Source organism: Tachypleus tridentatus, chromosome 8 (genome assembly GCF_004210375.1).
Source record: "Tachypleus tridentatus isolate NWPU-2018 chromosome 8, ASM421037v1, whole genome shotgun sequence".
Lineage (NCBI taxonomy): Eukaryota > Metazoa > Arthropoda > Merostomata > Xiphosura > Limulidae > Tachypleus > Tachypleus tridentatus.
Window position 1 is genome coordinate 106,941,113 of NC_134832.1, and position 24,707 is coordinate 106,965,819.

The following is a 24,707-nucleotide window of genomic DNA, read 5'->3' on the forward strand; positions in this document are numbered from 1 at the left end:
TATGTAAATAACCGGCTTTAAAGCTTTATTTCTTAGTTAGGTCTTTGCTTGTTGATTATTAGTTGATGAAACCGCGTAAACTGTAAAACATTTAGTTCAAGAAATGAAATATTTTTTTATTATCATTGAGTGTACTATATTTTTATTTATTTTTTCCAACTAATAAAAATAACCCAATGAACAATAGAAACCGTTACAACACTGGACTATTATGAGTAGAAGGATTAATTTAATCGAATATTAAAATAGAATTAAAAAAGAACTTCAAATTCCAGGTGACAACACATGTTCGAAGTGGGATAGAAAATTAGCTGGAAATGGTGAAACATTGGAATAAAGAGCAAGAAATAAAAATAAATGGAAAATTAAAAGACGGTCAAGAGGTAAGAGTCAAAAGTTAAGAGATGAATTAGAAGGAAGAGACATAAAATTTAGAAAAGAATTATAACAAGAAACTTGAAGAGGTACCAATACAAAACGACATACATAAAGTAGAGATATATTATGATATCAAGTTCGAAAAATACGAAAGGAGAATAATAAAGTTGAAACATAAGTATAAAATAACACTAAGACGAAAATAAAACATATGGAACTTAAATTGTAAATGCAAGAGGCAAACCAACCACAGCTCTGTCTGTGTGTGTTCAATAATTGTAACTTAATACATCATATACAGTATGAGGTATTGAACAGGATAATCAGTGTTTACCTTTCACCACTACTGTTGTGCCACCTACGACTGCAGGAGTTTTCTGGACTACAGCAGCTACACCACAACCAAAGCTAGTTCAAAAACATTACCCACTTTAATGAAAACGTACTATAGTGAAGTTTACCAGGATGAGCTACAAAAGTTCCCACAGTAAATGAATAGAAGGGTGAACAAGAAACCTTTCATTTTACAGTATGCTTAAAAGTACCAGCCTTAACAACATCAAATATTTTAACAGCTGAGAACCGTTACAATTATCAGGCATCAATGCATCAAAAAGAAATTACCAAAGCATACTTTAGGAGCAGTGTAAGAAAGAAAGACGAGACCTTAGCTGAACTTTTGGAAAATGTGAAAAGACTTGCCTAGTTATCGTATCCAGATACTCCACTTGAAATCATGGATTCTTTGGCACCTGGCCAAACAGTAGCTGCCATATTAAATGAGAACATACGAACTGATATAAAGTAAAGTTAATGGAGATCTTTAAAGAAAGATGTGTAGTTCTAAATAAAGCTTTAATTAATTAAATTTTCATATAAACAACTCAAAAGCAACCCAAAATCGTGCGATTAATTTATTTGGAAACATCAACATCCTTTGATACAAGGCTAGATGAAATTAAACGATCTATTAGACAACTACTTGCTCAAGAAGAACTAAAGAATAATAAAAATATTAGAACTTAAACTGTTAGTTGAAAGGACATATTGTCAGACACTGTAGAGAAACCCAGTAGGAAATAAGAGAATTTTCCCAAAGAATGTCAGAAAAAGATAGATGTTATAAGTATAGATAACATTGACATTACACCTAGCAGAGGAATGAACAGGTGACAATAAACTACAAAAACCATATCTTAACAATGGGTTTCATAGCCAAACCAGGTTTCAGGAACAACTAGGACAGACATCTAAAACTATAAATTTGTTAGACTTAAGGTGCAAATTTCAGCTGAGATTACTCCAGCTGCTCCAATTTAGATACGAAATTCATTATTTAAAGTAATCAAACCATGAGTTCATTGATAAATTGATGAGAAGCCTTGCAGCATGTTGATCAGCACTGGTTCTTCAGCTACAATTTCGTTCCACTTTGATAACGAAAAATAAGAAATTGCCTACAGAGATGAAAAAAGGTAAAAAGCAGTAAGTAAGTGTAAATAAAGTTTCAGCCAAAAAAGCTGGAATTCATCCTCACTGTGTGAAACTTCGCTTCTTCTACTACGTGATAAGTGAGTAATGGAGATAAATAAAGAGTACGTATTGGGAATAGACTTCATGCAGAAACATACATGAAACTTGTTTCAAACACTTTTATGATCTATAACCAAGAAATAGCTGTGCAGTAAGTGATTATTACAGTACCAGAAGTGGGAAGCTAACGACAAAAAATTGTTACTAAAACACCAAGAACATAAATATTATTATCGAGACTGATTAGGAAAAAACTTTACATCTAGTGACTTAAGACATAGTATAACAGATCATTCCAGTTTATCATGAGGGACTGTTGTTTGGAAATACTCTTGTAGATTTGAAAAATAAAGAATCCATTACTTTGGTTATGGATACAAAAGAAACCAAGAAATACAGATCAAAGTTAAACAAGATTTGAAGTTGAAACATGCATATATATCAAAGAACACCAGCAATAGTCATCTTTGATACAAAATGTAACAAGTCTGATGCCAAGTATTTATATAGAGTTTATCATTTCATTTAGGTGTGCTATACGATGATAACTGTAGAGGTTTCATAGCTGTTCTGTTATACATTACACGAGTAGGTCATAGAATATTAAGGTACTTTTTCTAGTGGATCTTGTGTTGTAGGATAGTAAAATAAAATAAATTATAAGGCTAATACTAGATACGCAATTCTATTACAATACATAGTCACACATCTCTCATTTGCAAAACGAGTTGAGAATCCCAATGACATAGAAGCCATGGAAGAATAAGAATTAATAGATTGTTGTCTATGTTGTTGTTTTTTAATTAAGCGCAAAGCTACACAATGGGCTATTTGTGCTTTGCCCACCGCGGGTATGAAACCCGGTTTTTAGCGTTGTAAGTCCGCAGACATACCGCGGAGCCACTTGGGGGCAGAATTAATAGAACCAAGTACTAATCTGTAAAGAAGAAGGATGGATCAGTATTGTTGTGTGTGAGCTATCAGAAGGTCAATGAAGTCACAAAGAAGGTTGCTCACCTATTACTCAAGATAGACCCAAATATAGATGTTTTATCCTAGTTAAAGTGATTTTAGATGTTACATCTGAATAATGGATATTAACACAAACTATTACGATAATATTTGTGTGTATACTGTTTTCAAAAATTTTAATTTAAAGGTTTTTCAGTTGTTTGCTAGAAGGAGTTTTTAGATTATGTAGTGATGATGATGTACCTAGAAAATTTCATGAATTTGACGTGACGTTTCCCATTTTCTAAAAACTTGGGAAAACACTATAATTTAGTTAGAGGTTGAGTTGATTAGCAAGTTATGTATTTAATAAGTCAGATAATGAGTTGAGTGCCTTAACAACTTGGCCACGCCAGGCCCTACACTTAATAAAAATGCACCAAACATGTTCGCTCTTTCAGCTGGAGGCGTTATAATGTGATGGTCAATCCTACTCTTCGTTGGTAAAAAAGTAGCCCAAGAGTTGGTTGGTAGTGATGACTAGGTAGCTGCCTTCTATCTAGTCTTAAACTGCAAGATTAGAGAAGACTAGCGCAGATAGCTCTCGTGTAGCTTGCGTGAAATTTAAAACAGAAAAAAAAAACAAAAGTTTTAGCTCAACTTCTAACAATAAAGTTCTTCTTTCCATTTGACATTAGTTTGCATCCTATGCTATGAACGTCCTTCTATGACTGTTTATTGACATATAAACATACAAATAATTTACAGCACCTTATTTTTGGCATACACTGGAATGTAATGTTACGAGTATTATAATTTCTATATACAAAAAGAAATTATCATCTGAAGTTAACTTAATTTTCAAACTGAAAATGAAAAACTTCCATTTTCTTCCGACAGCTAAAATAATTATTATCAATTCATTGAATTACATCTTTACCAGAGATAGATGCTATGTAATTAGTAACCTCGCTTTAAGAACCTAAATACTTCAAAAGTTTATTGTATATAAGGAAAGACAGAGGCAGTAGAACAGATATTCTTGTGTTACGCTTATGTTACATTTATTTTTACATTACCATTCGGTACCACTTATCATTTTTAATATTTTACAGTTATATTTTAAAAAAAGTATAATACTATACATGTAGTCCATGCACTTTATTTTTAATTTAACGTATTATTTGTTGAAACTTAAGAGTGAAAACCTTCCCTACGTTATAATGTTTTAAAACTTGCGGTTTATCTCAAGTAAAAAATAATAATATTAATTTTCTTATTCATACAAATCATTATAAATAGAATATTGTTGTAAGTTATGATTTCCTTTTAAAAAGTTCAATGGTTTCAGAGTACATGATAGATTCAAAACATGTGTATTAAATCTAGTTTATTTAAGAATACTTGTTTGTTTTTAGTTAAGTACAAAGATACATAAAGGGCTATCTGTGCTCTGCCCACATACATACTACTGTATAACTAGATAACTTAAGGATACTAAGGTGTTAGTTATAAAAATAATGTTATTTAAGCATCAGCCTATTATAATTCTCTGTCAAAGGATTAAATTATTTAGATATAAACCTTTCATCCATTTGTACAATTTAAAGGGATTTTTTTTATAATGGCTATGTATATATATAAAATGAACATCTTAAGACGATTCTAACAATCTGAATGACTAAATATTTTTCATCATTACTTAAGCATTAAGAAATCAGACACACACACAAAATGTTCTATGAATTCCTGATGATAAATAAAGGGTAACAGTTCCACCTGTCGTGAGTTCAGCACAGCCTGTTTAATACATGCGTATTTCTAGGCTCATCGAACTCATCAGTGAAGCTAGAGTGTAGAGGTTGAAAACACACAGCCACACCCATACACACTGTGTGTGTTGAGTGAAATAGATCATGGTCTATTGCTGTTCCATCTCTACGGATGAGAAAAAAAATGCTTTATTGCACAACTATAATGGAAAGCTGCCCAACTCTCTCTCTTTTTTTTAATATACAGACAGATAGAAAAAGCTTATAAATAGTCATGAAAGTACGTGAATGTAAAACTAATATTCATATAATGTGTTACCATAGTGGTAGTATATTAACAAAACAACAGTTTTTACTTAAATATTTCAAAATACAAATAAATATTATGAAATCGTTGCTAATATCATGTTTTTTGTTCGTTTTGGTTTAAATTTATTGTGATTCTCTAAAAAACGACAATATTATTTCAATATAACTTATACTTGCGGTAATTTTTTAAATCTTGTCCATTCAACTCTACAGTCTTTGAAACTCTACATGAGTGCTTAATAATTCTCGTTTTATTCTAAGAAAGCAGTGTTAATTCTCAGTTACACTTTACAATATGGAAAACAGAAAATTACGAAGCAGTAGAGCAATGTTAATGAACTGTAATGTTGTTTGGAATTAAGCATAAAGCTACACGCTGGGCTATCTGTGATCTGCCCACCACGAGTATCGAAACCCAATTTTGGGGAATGGGAGTTTATAGACATACCGCTGTGCCATTGGAGGGATTGTGGATAGGGGTTCACACTGTGAATTTGAAGGTATACAAGTTAAATCCTCTTGCTACAAAAATGAACTGCGGACTTTAATGGTGCGGCTGCGCTATAAGAGTTACAGTCAAATCCTACATTTGGATCTGACAAGAACAGTCCAAATGTTGGTGATGGTTGCTTTTGACTGACTTCCTTCCCTCTAGTTTATAAATTCAAAATTAAGAACAGTCCAAATGTTGGTGATGGTTGCTATTTGCAAATAGCCCTAATATAACTTCGTAAAAAAAATTACGAAAGAAACAAACACGAAAAGCCGGTATAATGTATTTTGTTTCAAGAACAAATACTGGTCGTGTTTAATATGTAAACCCAAATTTGCTGTATTTTCCCATCAATAAAAAGAAAGCGAACGAAATACTGAAAGTAATAAAGTTTCATAATGTGGACTGTCAGCAACACTACTAAACGTTATAATAATTTCCCCACTGAAAGACTGTTAACGTATTCCCAGTAATGCCATTATGATGTTTTGGAAATAGATCTAGAGCTATGACGCTTTGATAAATATTCGATAGAATCAACTTTTTTTATATAAATCACGATACTATTGGCAATATGCTGAATATATACATAAGATTGTTAAGCATTTAAGTAAAGTGTAAGTTTATTTTAATTGTTCTTTTAAAACTATGTTTATTTTGAAATATATATGTAAAAACGACTCGTTTGGGTTGAGAAAATATTTTACGTAGAGGAGCGAACAACATTTCGGCCTTCTTCGGTCATCGTCAGGTTCACAAAAAAAAAAGAGGTAACTGACCGGTCAGTCCGCTCCTCTACGTAAAATATTTTCTCAACCCAAACGAGCCGTTTTTACATATATATTTCTCTACAAGTGGGTTTTTTCAACATCACTGATTATGTTTATTTTGACCTAAATTTTACGTAAATGTTCTGCTGATAACAGCTTTTGCAATGGCTTGTATACATATATATATACTCTTCAAAAAAATAAACGCAAAAGGAAAAATATAAGACAAATTGTTAACAAGTTTATTCCGGATAGTTCTGTATGACATGTGTGAAACTTTGCACATTCACTGCTGAACATCCAAAGTCCGCAAAGGCGAAGTCCACGCTCACTAGTTGAAGTTTAACACCACTCAACGTCAATAACGAGTATGCCCCCCGTGAGCATCAATAACTGCTTGGCATCTCCTGCCCATGGAAACGATGAGATGACGAATCACATCCTGTGGAATGGCTGTCCACTCAGCCTGCAAAGCTGCTACAAGCTGAGGTAGAGTCTGCGGTTGAGGTTGTCGCCGTCGCAAACGTCGGTCCAACTCGTTTTAAAGATGTTCGATGGGGTTTGAATCTGGTGATCTGGAGGGCCAGGGAAGAACGTTGATGTTGTGGTGTCTCAAGAAGACAGTGGTGAGTCGGGCTGTGTAAGGACGGGCGTTGTCATGTTGAAAAACGTCGTTGACGTTCACCATGATGGGTTGCACATGGGGCCTAAAAAATCTCGTAGACGGTTGCGTACGGTCTGATCGGAAATCCTACGCAACCCTGGTACGGTTGAGGCAGTAGACGTCATAGTGGTGGTCCTATTCCGAAGGTGACGTACCCGGATGTAGCGATCTTGTGCGGGCGTGGTCACACGAGGTCTGCCAGATCGTGGACGGTCACGAGTTGATCCATGTTGTTGGTGACGATTCCATAGCCTTGTGATGTTGCTTGGGTGGACATTCACAGCTCTGGCAACATCTGATCGAGATTCGTTTGCTTTCAATCGACCAATGGCGTTGTTGCGTTGTGCTTCAGTCAGTCTTGGCGTAACTGTATTGCGTGTCGGTGGCTTAACACTGAGCTATGGAAACCGAGAACCCGTCACTTTTATAGGGATTTTGCACATGTTGCACTTGCAGAACATGCAGATCTCTCAAACAAATTTATTGGACACGCAAGCGTTTTGGCGAAAAATCCGTTGTTTTTCTCCGTTTTCAAAGTGCACAACTTTTATTGTCATTTTGGTCTGACAATCAGTGCCTTAACACGTGTAAAATCACATACTCTGAGCTTGTAACGTTATTATATTTCTCTTTAAAATAACAAAAATATCTCTTTTGCGTTTCTTGTTTTGAAGAGTATATATATATAACGTATATATAGCTTGAAATATATATAATTACGTTGAACCTCATAAATACTAACCCTTACATGCTTAAAAAATTGGATGTGGTTTTGAAGTATGGCGCCATTTCTCTTTTAACACACTTGTCCTCTTGAAATAAGACTCTTTGTGTAAACAAACGGATGTTTAATCAACGAAATGAAACTCTACGAGACTGTAATTAACTAATATTTTAACGGGCTTTGAAAGTTTCTTTGGCAATATTACTATCTTATGTGAGGTTAAGTTTTGTGCTCAGCGCGAAATTTCTTGTCTTCAAGTTTATAAATTCTTATAACTGTGTTTTGTTGTTTTTTATACAGTCTGTATTTAACACCACCAGCTCAGTGAATTTTCACTCCATTTGTTTTTCTGTGCGGCGGCTTAAATTTGTTAATACTTATTCTTTCAAATCAGTGTAGAACAATTTCATGTATCTGACGGTCGAGCTTATAAAATCGATATGAGTTGAAAAATAACTTTAATGAAAACTCGTCAAAGATGCTTATATCACACTTCGACGTTATGACAAACATTATAAAATTAATTTATAATGAATTGGGAACTTTTATACGCCTGTGTTATATAAACTGTTTTAAGAAAAATTTTAACACCGTAAGTTATTCAACGTAACAAATTACTGTAGCGTCACTGACAGCTCGTATTTTATGTTGTGAAACCACCATACGATTAAAAACAAATCATATCAGGATTTAATTGCACTCTTTTCTGCCACTATGTACCTTTTCTAGTAGTAAATCCTGTTGTAATTGATGTAAACAAATAAAATACGTATTGTTTCCCATTATAAAAGAAGTTTGTTGAGTATTCCCTGGATAGTTCATGTAACAAACGTATTTGGCATTTTACATTTGGCCTTGGTGTATCTTACCTCCTTTTACCCAAATACAAATGGTTGAACTATCCGTCTCCTTTCCGTATTATGTATAACTGTTAAGTTAAGAGATGTTGCTTATACATGTGAAAAATATGTTTGTAGTGTCCCTGTATATAACAAAGAGCTTAGCTGTTTTTTTTATTCTCGGTTTTCGTGATTCCATTTGATGAAGCAGAGACCAAGCCATCCTGAACTGTTTATTTATTTAGTAATTTTAGATTTTGCATATATATATATATATTTGACGCTAGTTTTTAAAACTTTTTGTACGTATTGTTTCAAATTCTCATATCTTTACTGCAATCTGAATTTTCAGTACTTTGTAATATATTGTGTCGGAACTACAAATAACATTCATGAATACTTACTTATTCATAGCAGAGTTCTAAGATATTTGTAACTATTCCAACTCAGATTTCGTCGATAGCATAAACTAGTATAACATTACCGAAGGTGTACGCAAAATAGTGTTTTGTGAACAAATTGTGATAAAGACTGACAAACACTTGTGTTTATTTAACATAACAATAAACTTCAAAACATAATCCATAAAACTGAAATTAAAATTTCAACACAGTAAAATAATATTGAATTTCAAGTGAAAAAATGTTTGTCTCGATGTTCCTTTTTTATTGTTGTTTTTACTTCACTTTTGTCATCAAAACCACACGTTAAGATTTAAATATAAAACCTGAATTTATTGTAATAAAAAAGTAAACGAATTAACAATAGCTTTCAATGGGATTTCTTCATATAAAAGATTTGTAACGGTATATTCAAGTTTAATGTTGACCAATGTTAAGTAATTTCTATTCTTACCAAAATTAAATTAAGTTAAATTCGGTTCATTGTGTGGGTGAGAAACACATGATAGTAAGTAGAATGCCCATTGCAAAATAAATTTGATTGAATTTATTATGTATGCGATACAGTGTTTGGTTTGTTTAAATACTTTGGGAAGATAAGTTGTGGGTAAATAGTTGATCTCGAAACATAAAAGCAATAAGAACATTAGATAATTTATTTATATATAAATGCCTAAAGACTTCCATTAACCTTAATTTTCCGAGAATAGTTGGACACATTTAATGTGGTTTAGGTGATTAGCAATAGAAAATTCTGAAAGCTTGGTTTCGTTTGTTAGAAATATGATTTGATGAGTTGTTTTAAGCAAAGTCCAGATTCATTTCAGTGAAACATTCTTGTGTCTTAGCGACTAGTAACTACATGGGTTTGTCATATGAGTGACTAACGTGGAATACGCACAGATTTCAATAAGTTTTACATAATTCCTCATTTGACAAACATTTGTTCCAGGCATGGTATCGGATTTAGTGGATTTCTTACAGGTAAATTCGTTGTTCAGCTTAGGAAAACAAACATGAACGTGTTTGCTGTTAACATCCCGAATCCCTAGGCTCTGTAAAGAGATTAACAGACCAGCTGTATCAACGTTTCCTGAATTCCCAGAGCAGCTTGAGTGTGGTGCCTCTCTTTATCGTGACTCTTTACCCAAACACGGGCATCTCCCGGAGGTAATGCCAGCGTTATTCAGTATCTCGGATTAATCTTCGAATCGTGTTTCGACAGTTAACTCTGAAAATATACCCCTTTCATTGATGACTTGAAGGGAAGTAAGTAATAAGGTCCAATAATTTGTGTTATATAACTGGAAATTTAGGAGTAAAATTTCTGGTATTTATTTGGCTAGCATAGGTACGAAGTGCCTATGATCCAGCGTGGTTTGAAATTTTTCGTAGTAATTTTTTAAAATTTATTTATCTAATTTTACTCTTTCATCTATAAGTCATCAAACATGCTTGCCTTTTCAGCCGTGAGGCCATTATAAAGCTACGAGTAAAAGAATGACCAAAGAGTTGGCGGTGGATGCTGATGACAAGCTCTATTTTTCTACTCTTTCTCTATTAAATTAAGACCGTCTAGCGTAGACAGCCTTCGTGTAACTTTGCGCGAAATTCAAAACAAAACAAACATCTACATGTTTACATGTTATAACTGTTTCATTTCTCTGTACGCGAGTAATTTCTTATTTTATTACCTGATGCGGGTTCCTTTATTATTTCCGTGTAAAATATTGTTTCCTGAAAGAAACAAACTGATAAAATTAGTTTTCCATTATGTTCAACATGAAGGGCAGGACAAAGCACGTTTTATTAGACAGCTAAATGTAAGAAGAAAAACAATGAAAACGTTGTTTAATTTGCTATTTTATATGTGTTACATTGTATATTTTATTATCTACTAAATCTCTCTCTTTACGATTGAAAATAATTACCATTCCACGGTCAGTGTTCCTAGGAGAATTTCTCACAAAATAACACTCAGTAAACCAACCACAAATAGTAATTTTCCATGACTAAGAAGTAATTCTATTGGTTTAGCTTAATGACTTTCTTTCATCTTGAATTATAGTTTTGTTTAACATAATGAACCTATAGAAAAGTATGGAGTGCTTTGACATAAATTTCGAAGGCTTCGTTTGATTTGATTTGAATTTCCTAATTTAGTAGTGTAAGACTAGATGGAAGGCAGCTAGTCATTACCACCCACCGCCAACTCTTGGGCTAATCTTTTACCAAAGAATAGTGAAATTGACCGTAACATTATAACGCCAACACGGCTAAAAGGGCTACCATGTCTGGTGTGACGGTGATTCGAACCCGCGCCCCTTGGACTACGAGTTGAGTACCTTAATGAGCTGACCATACCGAGCCTCCAAAGGTCGTTTTAAATTTTGTTTAAAATAAAGAGAATTTTGCTTAATACTTTCAAGCCTTGAATTACGTGTATAAATAAAACTTAAGAAAAAGTTTTTAAAATAGTTTTGTAATTTTATATTGCTTAGAAGTTTATTAGTGTTTAAGATAAAGCTCTCTCTTCGAATCGTAAAATTAGTTTACAAGCTACAATTCATAATATCACTGAAATACAATGTATAGTCTAAAATCATGGTACTAAACAAGAATTGACATTAGTTGTATATTTTAAAACAGTGAAATTATGTGGCGTTCATTGCATGATTAATGAATCTGTTCAGTTTGCCTCCGGACTTACATCGCTAGAAAGCGTGTTCGATATGTGTGGTGGGCAGAACACGGGTAGCCCATTGTGTAGCTATATAACTTAACTTCAAACAACTTAACTGTTCAGTTCTGAGCCTCGTAAATTGTGGTTATTATTTATTTTCTTCCTTCGAAGAAATTACTGTTAAAGTAGCATCCAAAAGCTCAATCTCTTCTTATAGGTAACTTATAAAAGCTATACGAAGTGTTTAATTTTTCACATGGTGTTCGGTAAATCACAAAATACTGTAGTTTATTGTGCTTCATGTCGTGTGTAATGGGCTTCAGTTAATTTAACTTACAAGCATGTATGAAGATAAAAATATGAAGCAATTGACAAACATTTTATGTTAAAAATTAAACACGTTAAAATTCGTAATTAGTGATTGAAGAAATGTGTATAAAATCCACTGCTTAGTCCACCAGGGGCTGAATTGTATCAGAAAACCTACATTTGGGTTTTGTGAAATAGGTAAATACTATAGTTTCAGGAATAATGTATTTAAGATCTAAAGGGTTATTTGAGTGTTCTGTTAGTTTAAACGTGAGAGTTTCTTGTGGGTCTTGTATATAACTCTTCGTAACTTTGTGTTTATCTTCTAACCTTCGTCGTTATAATCCGTGTTTAAATTAACACTTTCGTGTGAACATACCAGTAATATTGATCTCCCACGAGAAACTAGATCAAAAATTTGCTTTATCCCAGTTTTTAAACACATTTTAGGATCATTACGTACTCTCTCTGTACAGAGCACTTATATGGTTTGTAACAGTGTTCGAACACGAATACAATAAATACTATTCTTCATAAAGCAAAACTTGTTTGTGACTATATACCAACGTTGCCGTGAAACTCATGCAGATTTAGCATATGGTCATCAGAGGGTGATATACCCTTAATGTGGCAAACAGTAATGTTAATAACGGACTGCGTTTTTAGGATGGCGTGATAAATAGCCGAAAAAATATGTTCAATATTCAACATAGGTATGTACTGTCACGTTCGTTTAGGTAGCAGATATACAAGCGACTTTAGGAATCCCCATACCCAAACATCAAGTAAGGACCACAGCAACAGGTAAAAATATAAAATACTGAATAGCTTCTTTCAGTTATCTGTCACATCATCCCAAGGATTCAGGTTACTATTTGTATGAAAGGTCATCACGTCCGACATGCAGCTGTGTTAAAAGATAGCTTCAGCTGTCTGTAATATTATTCCACGGATGCAATCCGTCATTGACATGGTAGATGATCACTTACAGCAGCGTACAGTCATATTAGTTATTGGACAGCTTCTACCAGCTGCCTATCACGTTATCACGAGGAGGCAGACCCTCATTGGCATAGAATATTATCACGTATAAAAGCAGATGGTCATCAAACATACTGTTGTTGTGAACAGCTTCGTAATTACGATAACGAAAACCTTTTCATGTTAAATATTGAAGGGTTTCTATAAGCTGTCTATCACGTTATTCCAGACATGGAGCAGTCCGTCATTGAAATGGAAAATAACCACATACAGCAACATTATAGGCATGTTAAGTATTGGACGCAGTCCCAGAAATGCAATCCGTCGTTGAGATGGCCATATATTAAGCTGTCAAGTTACGATTTTCGGTAACCATGGATTTCTGTTATCTATGGTCACAATAGTATATCTACCATATGAAGATTTTCATTAATGCTCGAAGATACAGGAAATTATTGTTGGAAGTTAATTACTAAATTATGATAACATATTATTACTTCTTGTTTACTGAAGATAAGGAATAAACACTTTGTGTTAATTACTACATTTTGATTATATCTTGTTAATTGTTAGTTATTAAAAAGTGCTGACGATAATAGATAAGTAAACAGATAACACCGTACCTGTCTAAAACACGCGTCATCCTAAATTGTCGAAACAAATGTTTTCATACTTATGATCACAAAAATATAACAGTTCCTGACAGTAATGACCTACGTCAAAACGTGTGAACTTAGTTTTATCTTAATACCAAACCAAAATTTAATATTGTTTAAGTTTTAACTAATATTTTACGCGAACCAGTTAATTAAAAGAGCATCAAAGCAATTTGGCTTATCCGTTTACGTATGTGGCCTTACACATAGTTTGTGTATACATTACTGTGAAAGAGTGCTAGGATAAAGCTTACGTGTGTGGTCTTACAGACACTGTCTATATACAGTACTGTAAAAAAGTGTTAAGACAAAGTTAAAAATTAGTTTTCAGGCTACTTTCACAGAACAGTAGAAGGTAAATCACAGGTGAAATATCAACATTTTATTAATCTTCATATTTAGTACAACAGGAACTCAGTGGAAGTGCTTGAGTTTAGCATACAATTAATATTTTTTGTGTTCCCCTTTTGCTTTTATAACTGCAGATAGTCTTTTAGGCATTGTTGTAACATATTTAATTAAAATGTTCTTTAGAATTGTAATTTAAATGTCCATAATACACTTCTGTAAGGTTTCTTTGGAAGTAACTTTTGATTTGTCAAGTTTTTGATCTACCAAATCCCAGATCTACTCAACTAGGTTGAGATCGGGGCTCTGTGGTAAAAATTGCATCATTTGAATGGCACCAGCAGCTTTTTTCTTTGCTAAGTAATTTCTGCACACGTTGAATGAGTGTTTTGGGTCATTATCTTATTGGTATTGGAATTATTTACCAATAATACGCAAACAACTGGGCGTACCATGACGGAACAGTATCTGGTTGTAATTTCGCTAGTCCATTATTCTATATATGATACTTTGAAAATTCTTGCTGTCGTCTAAGCAAAAGAACACCCGCAAACCATCACACTGCCTCTCCAATTCTTTATGGTAGGTGCAATGTATTGAAATAAGCATCTTTCACCTTTTTTCCGCAAAACATACAACCTACGCTATGAACCAGATATTTCAAACTTGGAATCAGCCGCTCATAGCACCCTTTCCAAAATCATTAACAGTCCAGTTTTTGTAGTTTTTAGCAAAATTCAATATTGACAATATTTTTTTAACTGACACACAACCATATATTCTGTTCTCGTTGAGTCTTCTTGATACTGTAGATCTGAATACTTTTCTGTTATTTGGTACATGGTTATTTATCTCATGCTGGAGATCAGTGACAGTCTTCCTTCTGAACCGAATGCTAAATAAACAAAGATGTCTTTGAGTTTAGGTGTTCTGTCTCTTTTTTTTCTATTTTTAAATTTATCTATCTAGGTCCCACGATCTAGATGAACTTGAAACTGTTTGGGGGAGTTATTAAACTCTGAAGAAATTTTTAGGACAGTCCAACTAGCAACACATAAATATTTTATGCGAACTTTCTGCTTTACTAACAATTTTCTACGCCCTCTGGGCCGTGGCACGACAACAAAACTTAATACATGGTGCTAAACACTGTTTGTTTTTTTTTAAATCAAGGTTTATTTGTGGAGTGCTATTGAATTTATTTCTTCTAGCGTATACCAATACCATATTCTAGCTCTTTGCTAGCATGGGGTACCATAACAGTTATTCCAGACCCTAAGTTTGATCAGTATGTTCATTCAAGCAGAACCCTTATGACATGTCCTGCGTAGAAGCATATGGTAATTCTAAAGAATTATAAGTATTCTCACACCTACTCATTCAGTTGTCAACATGGATCAGTGAAACATTACCATACTGTTGAAATTTACATTCTGTAGTGGCATGGAAGAATAGCTCCATCAAATAGAAAGAACGAGAAAATATTACATTGCTCTAACAATTTTGCACAGTACTTCATATAGTACATTTTATTTAAATTTACTCGCCGCAAAAGAAAGAGTACTTTCACGTTTAAACAGCAATGAAAATTTTTCTATTGATTTTCACTCAGTACCAACTATGAGTTGCTTATTTCCAAATTTGAGCCATGTTGATTCAGAAATAAGTCTGAAGGGTTAAAACGCCAAACATGTGGTTTCTATATCCTCTAGAGGGTAGGACAGAGACAGCCCATTATGCATCTTTGTGCTTAATAACAAACAAGTAAAAAAATTAAATTTAAAAGATGTTAAAAAGGTATAGATCTCAAACTAAATTTGAAACAATCTGTAGTGAGATATTATTTTATAAACAATAAAAAAACAACATTTGCAATATTTAACGTGTCTATAAAAGTGACAGAAATTCAAGTAAAAAAGCAAATAAAGATGGGGACTCAAAAACGATCTTGTTCGTCAACACTCAAGTGTTATCAAAGTTTTAAAGATGTATAGCTACTTTTTAACTGTTTTATCTAGGTTTCATATGAAAGATCACAACGTCTTCTTCAGTTGTTCCACAGTTTCGTAGGCCCGGCATGGCCAGGTGGTTAAGGCGCTTGACTCGTAATCTGAGGGTCGCGGGTTCGAGTCATCGTCACCACAAATTATGATCACCCTTTCAACTGTGGAGGCTTTGTATTGTGTCGGTTAATTCCATTATTCGTTGGTAAAGAGTAGCCCAAGAGCTGGCAATGGGTGGTGATGACTAGCTGCCTTCCCTCTAGTCTTACAGTTCTAACTGCTAAATTAGAGACGGCTAACGCAGATAGCCCTCATGTAGCTTTGCGAGAAATTCAAAAACAAGCATAATTTCGTTTTCGGCTTTACCAATTATTTTGAACATACTACTAAACAGCTACTGAACTTTAACTTGGAATGAAGATAACTGGATTTTATTTAAACGTTCATCCTCTAACAACTTTTTGTTTGAATACGCTTCAGGCTACAATAACAACATAAAATGTTCGTTTATTTTCAATCGAATATACGCACATAAGGTCGAAAAATACATTTCCACAATTCTCGGAAACGGTGTCAAAAGTAGGCTTTGTTGCGTGTCAAACTATATTTCCAGGGTATCGCTTAAACACCCCAAATGTGTGCTTGTACAATATCTATTTTTATGAATCAATCAAAAATATAATTTTCTAGCTGCTTGGTAAGGAATAAATTGAAATATCGTATCATTCATAGACGCGTTAATACCATTAGTTAACAAATTTAAAACATCAACAAGAAATTTCCCCAACAAGTATCTGATTATAGTTATAGATGACAAGAACAGTTTGCATAATTAAATGAGTCATTGTGAATTTGTTATTACATACAGGGTTCCTCCCTTTTCTAAAATAATAAAGTTGTTATTATGCCTTTATTATATTATAGTGCATAAAGTTGTATTACCTATATGGAAATTATGGACATCATATAATATGTAAAATACATTCACGATACAGAAAGCATATTAAAGTAAACATATATTCTTTGAGATTTATTTCTATAATAAATATACCGGTCCACACTAAATTACTTTACCAATGTAATAAGTACAGACACAGTATAGTGTTACTATACAGCACGCATACAAATAATGTGCGATACACCTATAGTTCTAAGGGTTTCTAAAATACTTGACATAAATCTATCTACAGTACTATTGTTCGAGTTATTGTACTTAAACTGTGCTAGGTATATATAAACATGGATGATAAAACTAAGGTCAATAGCTTGGTCATTTTATGCGATGTTTTTCAACGAACTGGTTCTCTCAATGATAAACTTCATAGCTAAATGATGCTTCCATCTATCTGGTTTGGAGTGTGTGCTTTCCTATAGAACTCGTTACGACGTCATCAAACTTGTGATGTTTTACTGGTTGTCTCTACAATAAATTCCAACCATTACTCCTTGGCATTGGTGGTACAGGTGGCGCTGCTAGTTAGCACCTGAACTACTGGAAGATCGATAGCACTATTACACAGGTTAGGGTTGGCTGGTGATGATAGTGCACGCGCGACAACCTGATTCTCATATAGCTCGTGCACTTGACAGTACCACTATTATAGTGAAAACTAGAGAACTTTATACTTTTGTACCAGGTAGATGTTGAGCCTGATCGTAATAGCGTCAAAGTTAATTTCTTTGAAGATGAGAACCAGATATGGGTGAGTGATTCTTCAACTGCTGCTGTCAGTTATAAAGAAACTTTATTCTGTTTCATTGTGTCATCAGCTCTCGCTCAGCTTGGGAAACTAAACAACTATATATCAAAATCAAAACTAAATATCTAATAATCGAAAGCAAGTTGATTGATGAAAATCTGTCTAGAAGTAGAATGACTAAATTCAGTTATTATTATTTCTTCATCAAAGTTAACATTTTAGAACTTCACACCGCAACTGATTGTTACAAAATTTAAAGTCTTGATATATCTATTTCATTATTTCTTAGTCATGTTTTGAGCCGCATTGTTTAATAAACCGTCAAAAAGTTTTATTGCTAATTGGTTGTAGAGAAATTAGGTACTTCTTAAACAACTGACTCATTCAACATTCTAATGTTTGGATAAACCAAACGTTGATCAAAATTTATTTTAAATTCCGGTATCTGGATTAACTTCTGCTTAAAAAAAGTGTGAATGTGTGTACACAGTTTAAAGAATGGTTCAGCTTGATAAATATTTTTTTATTCTGGTTTTTGTATCATTTTCTTTCAGCAAGACATCCTGCATAATTACAACTTCAGTAATGCGTGTACTATCAATGCATTATTATGTCCAGTCTTTCACAGAACAAAACTGCAACAATCAAGCATTTTTCATGCCAACTTCTAGGGCTAGTTCAATACTTTATATGAAAATGTTGTTTAACATAGCATTTGCTACGTATTTAAAAGTATCTGCACTATACAAGCACAACTAAACATTAATAAATAAATTTATTGTTCCGAAAATTGTATAATATTGAAGTCTAAGTTCAAGGAATATCCAGTTCAATCTAGACTTTGATTAAAGTGTGCTATTGGGAATAGTAACCAATGACACGTTTTCTTAACTATACGTATCCAGTGTACTTGTTTTCTCATAGTGACTACAAAGCACGTTCGCACCAACAATATGTTTAACATTTAAATCTTAACTTGAATAGTTATGGACCAGGAAATAATGGAATAAAATGAAAATAATGCTTGTCTCTAAAAATAGTATTTCGGTTATATTTCCGCAAGCGAATGTTTAGATTATACTCTTTGGGTCAGACGTGGCATACTATCCACGATGACCAGACAATAATTCTGAAAGTTCATAGTTCACCAAATGACGCAAAAAGGTGCTTTGTACAGTGATGTCATTGAACGTGAATTCCCATTCTTGGGTCAAAGATTTGTTTGTTTGTTTGTTTTGGAATTTCGCACAAAGCTACTCGAGGGCTATCTGTGCTAGCCGTCCCAAATTTTGTAGTGTAGGATTAGAGGGAAGGCAGCTGGTCATCACCACCCACCGCCAACTCTTGGGCTACTCTTACTACATGTTTAGCGCGACGCGGGCGCGAACCCGCGACCCTCGAATTACGAGTCGCGTGCCTTACGCGCTTGGCCATGCCGGGCCCATGGGTCAAAGAAGTGTAATCCAATTATTGGCGGTTGGTGCTGTACCATGAATTGTCTACACAAAGCCGTAGGCTAGTTCTTTCTATTAATAAAAGGACCCGCCCAGCATGATCAGGTGGTTAGGACGCTTGACTTGTAACCACAGAGTTGCGGGTTCGACTCCCAGTTCCACCAAATCAATTTCGCGCAAAGCTACATGAGGCTATATGTACTAGCCGTCCCTAATCCGGGAGTCTAAGACTAGAGAGAAGGCAGCTAGTCATCACCATCCACCGCCCACTCTTTTACCAACATTAACACGCCCATACGGCTGAAAGGGCGAGCAGGGTCGGTATGATGGCAATTCGAGCCTGCGACCATCAGCCTACGACCCGAACGCCTTAAACACCAGGACATGCCGATTACTTATAAAAATGTGAGCAACCTATTTATCGGATAAAATATTGAATTAATCTACAATTAAACTAAATTTTGACACTGTTTGTTTACCTACATTTTTTTTCTAAAATTAAATATTTCACCTTGCATAAAATTAAACAGATTTCTAAAAAAACAGTTTAAATAATTACACAATATATTTGTTATTTTCTCACATTAAAAATGAAATTGAAACAAGTTGAAAATAGAACTGGTACAAAATAAAAAAAATTAATCAGTAAATGATTTTGGTTTTCTTTATATACACATATATGGTACAATTGAAATCACCTAACATATTTCAGATAACAAATAAGTTTACTAAACTAATATTACTAAATCTTTTAAAATTTTACCTCTAAACTTTTCACTTTTCAGAATTACTTTATTTAATCCAAAAACTGCATAGGAAGATAATAAATTTTAGGTTTAATAATAATTTAGTAAATGTGCTTTGAAACAGCCAATAATTATTTCAATTCATTTATTAGAAATTTATCAATAAATACGGTTAGAGATATTGATCGTGACACCTATGACTTTAGAATTTTAAATGAGAATGAAATATTTTTACATGATATATAAACCGCATATAAAAGAATAAAAACAGCTTCTGTTCACGCATCACATTTTATAGCTATACTTAGGAAATGTCCATGAACAACCTGATGAGAGTATTATCTGTTGGTTGACACGTATTAATGTACCAGTTAGATTACTTATTTTTAAAACGTTTTATGATAAAAATATAGAGGTATTATTAATTTTAATATTTAAATTTCATATGAAAAATTTACGAAAAAGACTTGGTATTCGTATGGTAGCCTTACAGTGGAATAGCGGTTGGTTTACAGACGTACAACTCTAAAATTCGAGGTTCAGTTTCCCACGGTGTTCAGTGCACAGACATTTGATTGTGAAATTTTTGTGCTGAAATGAACAGCATCCGTATAAATGCTAATTATCCTGCCATTGTCCTCATTTATATATTTACTTTTGATTATAGTTTATGGAACACGTTTTAAATCTGATTTCTTTAACTGATGATCTGATTACCTTAAATACTAAACCATAAAGTAGTGAAAGTCACTCAGTAAAAATCTTTAAAAAGTAAATTTGGATGCATTTAAATAATAAATCAGTCCTATTGTAAATAGTAAAAATAACCCTTAAGCGTATATTAATTGACTTTATTACATTTGTCTAATATTATCAGTGTACTTGAGCAATTTTTTCCCCTTTTATGCACGTGCTCGTCTATAGACGTGCCAGTAAAAATATCTTCATATGTCCACTATGGATACTTGGTAGCCACGAATACTTGCTAGTGGAATACTCAAAATGATTTTCTTCCCTGGCAAACCAAGATGCTTTTGTTGACACTCTTTACAGTGTACTTGTTTTGGTATACAACATATGTATATTTCAGAGCCTTTATGGGCGTAACAAGGCCTTTGTAACATTTATGCTTGATTTTAGTATTGTTTGGTCCAGTTTGGTTGCTTAATTGCTACCACACAAGACACGCTATGACAGCTTAGAGAGTCTAAGATGAAATTAAAGCATATGAATGATATTTAGTAATAACAGCTATTCCAGCTTTATAAATTCAAATGGTCTTTTTATTTTAGGCCATCTGGTCCTTTAACACTTTTCACACTCGTTTATCTGTTCTTTGTAAAGAAAGAGGAGATGTTTTTACAATCACACTTATATATAGTCATACGAAATTATGAAAAGTTTCGTTGAGTAACGTGTCTGATCTCTTTTACCTGTAAACTCATATACTATGAAAAATAATGATTAACCTTCATAATACTCATAATGCATAATAATTTTACCTCTGGTAAAGCTTCAACATTTCGATGTCAATAGCATTTAACCTTTCAAAACATCCAAGTAATAGCAACATATAAAAAATTAAATATATATATATATATCTTAGTTACAGTCATGCTAGAAACAAGAAATCCAGGACGCAAACAATAAAATCATACTAGTAGAAATAACTGCACACTTACGTTACAATTATAGCAATGCCAACTCAACCAGTATTCTTTATTAACATCTTAATAGTACAACACTAATTTTACTTGACGTTGCCTTAAAATTTCTTTAAACAACCGTATTTATTTTTGGAGCTAATTAATACGATCACATTTTAAACTTCTAGAAAACAATCATTAATATAACTTTTATACATTTGGAATACTAAGAATATATTACTGTTCACACATAGGAAATAAGATTACAGGGAAATCATAATGCCAGAAACTCCAATGACAATACTAGAATATGTTTGCATACGTTGAAACTGGAGCACCCCATTGACATTAACTCAATTAGAGCACTTACAAATTCGCAAACTGTGACATTCTTAAATAAGTTTGTAACGATCTCCAAAATGCCGAGGACGCTTCGACTGACACTTTTGCGGCATCTTTAAATGAAAGAACATAAATGTAAAGAACGAATATTAACCAACTAAAATAAGATTTTAGAATACTGGTAACAACAGGACAGTTCAAGTTCAATACAAAGTTTCAATAAAAGTGAACGAGTAACACTACAACAACACGTCGATAATTCTCCCAAAATAGACTTACCACAGTATTTGCTGAAAATAGCAGTTCATTGTTATAATGCGTTTGCAAGATTGTTAAAACCAGGAAGCTTCAATAATACTTTTTGAATTGTGTTAATAGGATATACATAAACCAAATTGCTACATTAGTTACACAAGCAGAAAACACAAATATATTCAGAAATCCAGTATTCTTCGGCAACATGGTAATACTCGTAAATTTAAACCATTTAGATCACGCTATTAAGATAAGTTTACAAGAAGTTGTGTAATATAATAGCAGTAGCATTACATTGCTGCTGAAATGGATTTTTAGATTTTTATGAAATTACATTATTACGTTGTTGAAATAAGTTTTCACAACTCTTCAGATCTCAAGAGCAATCTTGTAGAAAAAAAATCACAGACCTCGTAATATATATGCACCAACTGTAAAATCGGAATTCTTTTAGTGCTTAAACAGATTTAGAATACGACACGTAAACGTAATGTTTGTACGTTTATTACCAGAATATGGATAGAAAAGTATTATAAAACTAGGTTGCTTCGAATACATATTTTTGTATAACTTCACCATACTAATCGTAAGGCCCAGAAAATGTTGAACAAATTTAATTGTAAGGTTTGGAAATGTGAGATTACAATCAGGACAGTTAAATATTTTTATTGCATAATATATACATGTATATAAACGGACTTTCAAACATATAGAAGACTTAGAGCAATATTTACTTACTAGTAAGTTCCTACTGCAACTTTTATAGTATTGTTGAAATGGGCTTACAATAATTTCCATATAGACAATACTCTTCAACTATACTTCTAGTATATGTTTTACGTAATACTCTTTAGAGACAAAACATTTTGTTAACACTACTAGGTTAGATACTATAATAATTTTAGAACTAGAAAGATTTTACTATATTGATGGATTTATGTGTTTTAAAATACACGTTAATTCTGAACTCTTTAGTAGGTAAACAACTTTGTAAAATTGTTGTTTTAGTTTATTAAAATCGTTTTTTATGAAACTGTTAAAAACAGCTTATATTTTAAAATATGACAGTTTGAATTTAAATTTCCGAACTACTGTATATTAAAATCTGTATACGAGCTACTGACTTTTTTTTTAAGTATCATGTACGAACTCTAATATTTTACCATGAAATGTACAATTACAGTTTGTTTGTATACTTTCATATTTTTCCTAATCGTTTTTTTTTTAGAAATTCTGGGTGAAGACATGTTGCACACCACCAGAGGAGGATTGCAATAAAGGACCATGTATCATTCACAGTCGTATAACAGAGGTGCCATTGATCTGGACAATCGGGTTATTCTGAACATTGGGGGAATTCGATTTGAAACCTACAAGGCCACATTAAAAAAGATTCCAGCTACACGACTGTCCAGACTTACAGAGGCTTTGGCCAACTATGACCCAATCCTTAATGAATATTTCTTCGACCGCCATCCAGGCGTTTTCGCTCAGATTCTTAATTATTATCGAACGGGCAAGCTTCACTATCCCACCAACGTCTGTGGTCCCCTTTTTGAGCAAGAATTAGAATTCTGGGGATTAGACGCTAACCAGGTGGAGCCATGTTGCTGGATGACTTATACTGCCCACAGAGACACCCAAGCCACATTAGCCATCCTAGAAACTCTGGATATTGACTCAGAAAAACCCAGTGAGGAAGAACTCGCCAGAAAGTTTGGTCATGAAGATGAATATTTTGCCGGGAAGCTATCTTGCTGGCAGAAGCTTAAACCTAAGATCTGGTTGTTGTTTGATGAACCTTATTCGTCCATGGCAGCAAAGGTAATAATTGTACTTACTTTCCTTAAAATAAGTTGTGTTGCCAGTTCAAGTTGAAATAAAAAGAGAAAAATGTAAACTCTGATAAAGTTAGGGAAAGAAAAATTTTCATCTAATTTGAATATTTATGATTTTTGCTACCTTTTAATTCTATAATTCAATATAAAACTTACAGGTCTAAAAATATATTAATATGATGTACATCTATTGGATAAGAATAGTAACTGACTTTTTTGCATTTCAATAAACATATTACCAATTCAATAATTTGTATGAGTTTATGCATCCAATGTAATTAGACGTATAATCCATTAAAACAAATAAATTCCTGTAAATGTTATTATTTTGATCTGAATTAACACTTCAAACACGTGTAATTTACAGTCAAAATGCAGCTTCTACAAACTTCCTGGTATGAAACAAAATTGAAAACTACTTTTCCTGGTGTTGTCATAACTTTACTTCTTAATGGTGGTGAGAGTTGATAAAACTGAGCACTTCATATTTTAACTTGTTTCGTTGTCTGATATCAGTTCGAAAACTTCTTAAAGTATTTTACAAAAGTAGATGTTGCGAAAGCATGAGTGCTAATCGTAGCTAGGCATCTCCAAACAGTTTTGTCATTAAATTATATAGTATGAAAGCCTATTTTAGAAAAGAACGTTATGCATATGCAGTGTTCTAAGGAACCTAACTAGTAATTACAGAAAAATTAACTAAATCTCTTGAACGACATTTTCAAATAACACTCTCTTGAAATGTATCAGTGTGATAGGCATGGGTTTTTGCAAGTTAATATACTCTAATTATATTCCTACATTACAGAAATGTAGCATCACGAAAGGTCCAAAACGGACTATTATGCTATGAAAATCCTCATTTTATGCCATTTTGTAATATTGTAAAAGAAAATTGTCGTCTTTTTTGTA

At 33.1% G+C, this 24,707-nt stretch overlaps 1 protein-coding gene across 4 annotated transcripts in view; it reads left to right on the forward strand.

Moving 5' to 3' along the window:
• LOC143223151 (potassium voltage-gated channel protein Shaw-like) overlaps nucleotides 1-24,707 on the forward strand; it is a 162,928-nt gene that overhangs the window by 55,399 nt on the left and 82,822 nt on the right. For 2 of the 4 annotated variants that reach the window (XR_013012685.1, XM_076450705.1), the window contains exons 1-2: nucleotides 17,346-17,517; nucleotides 23,186-23,781. Coding sequence is in view for 1 of the 4 variants with exons in the window: in XM_076450705.1 (XP_076306820.1) it covers nucleotides 23,242-23,781 (540 nt within the window). In the remaining 3 variants the exon portion in view is untranslated. Of the gene's footprint in view, nucleotides 1-276; nucleotides 384-17,345; nucleotides 17,518-23,185; nucleotides 23,782-24,707 lie in introns of those variants that run through there. The other 2 variants (XR_013012687.1, XR_013012686.1) reach the window with 2 other exon arrangements.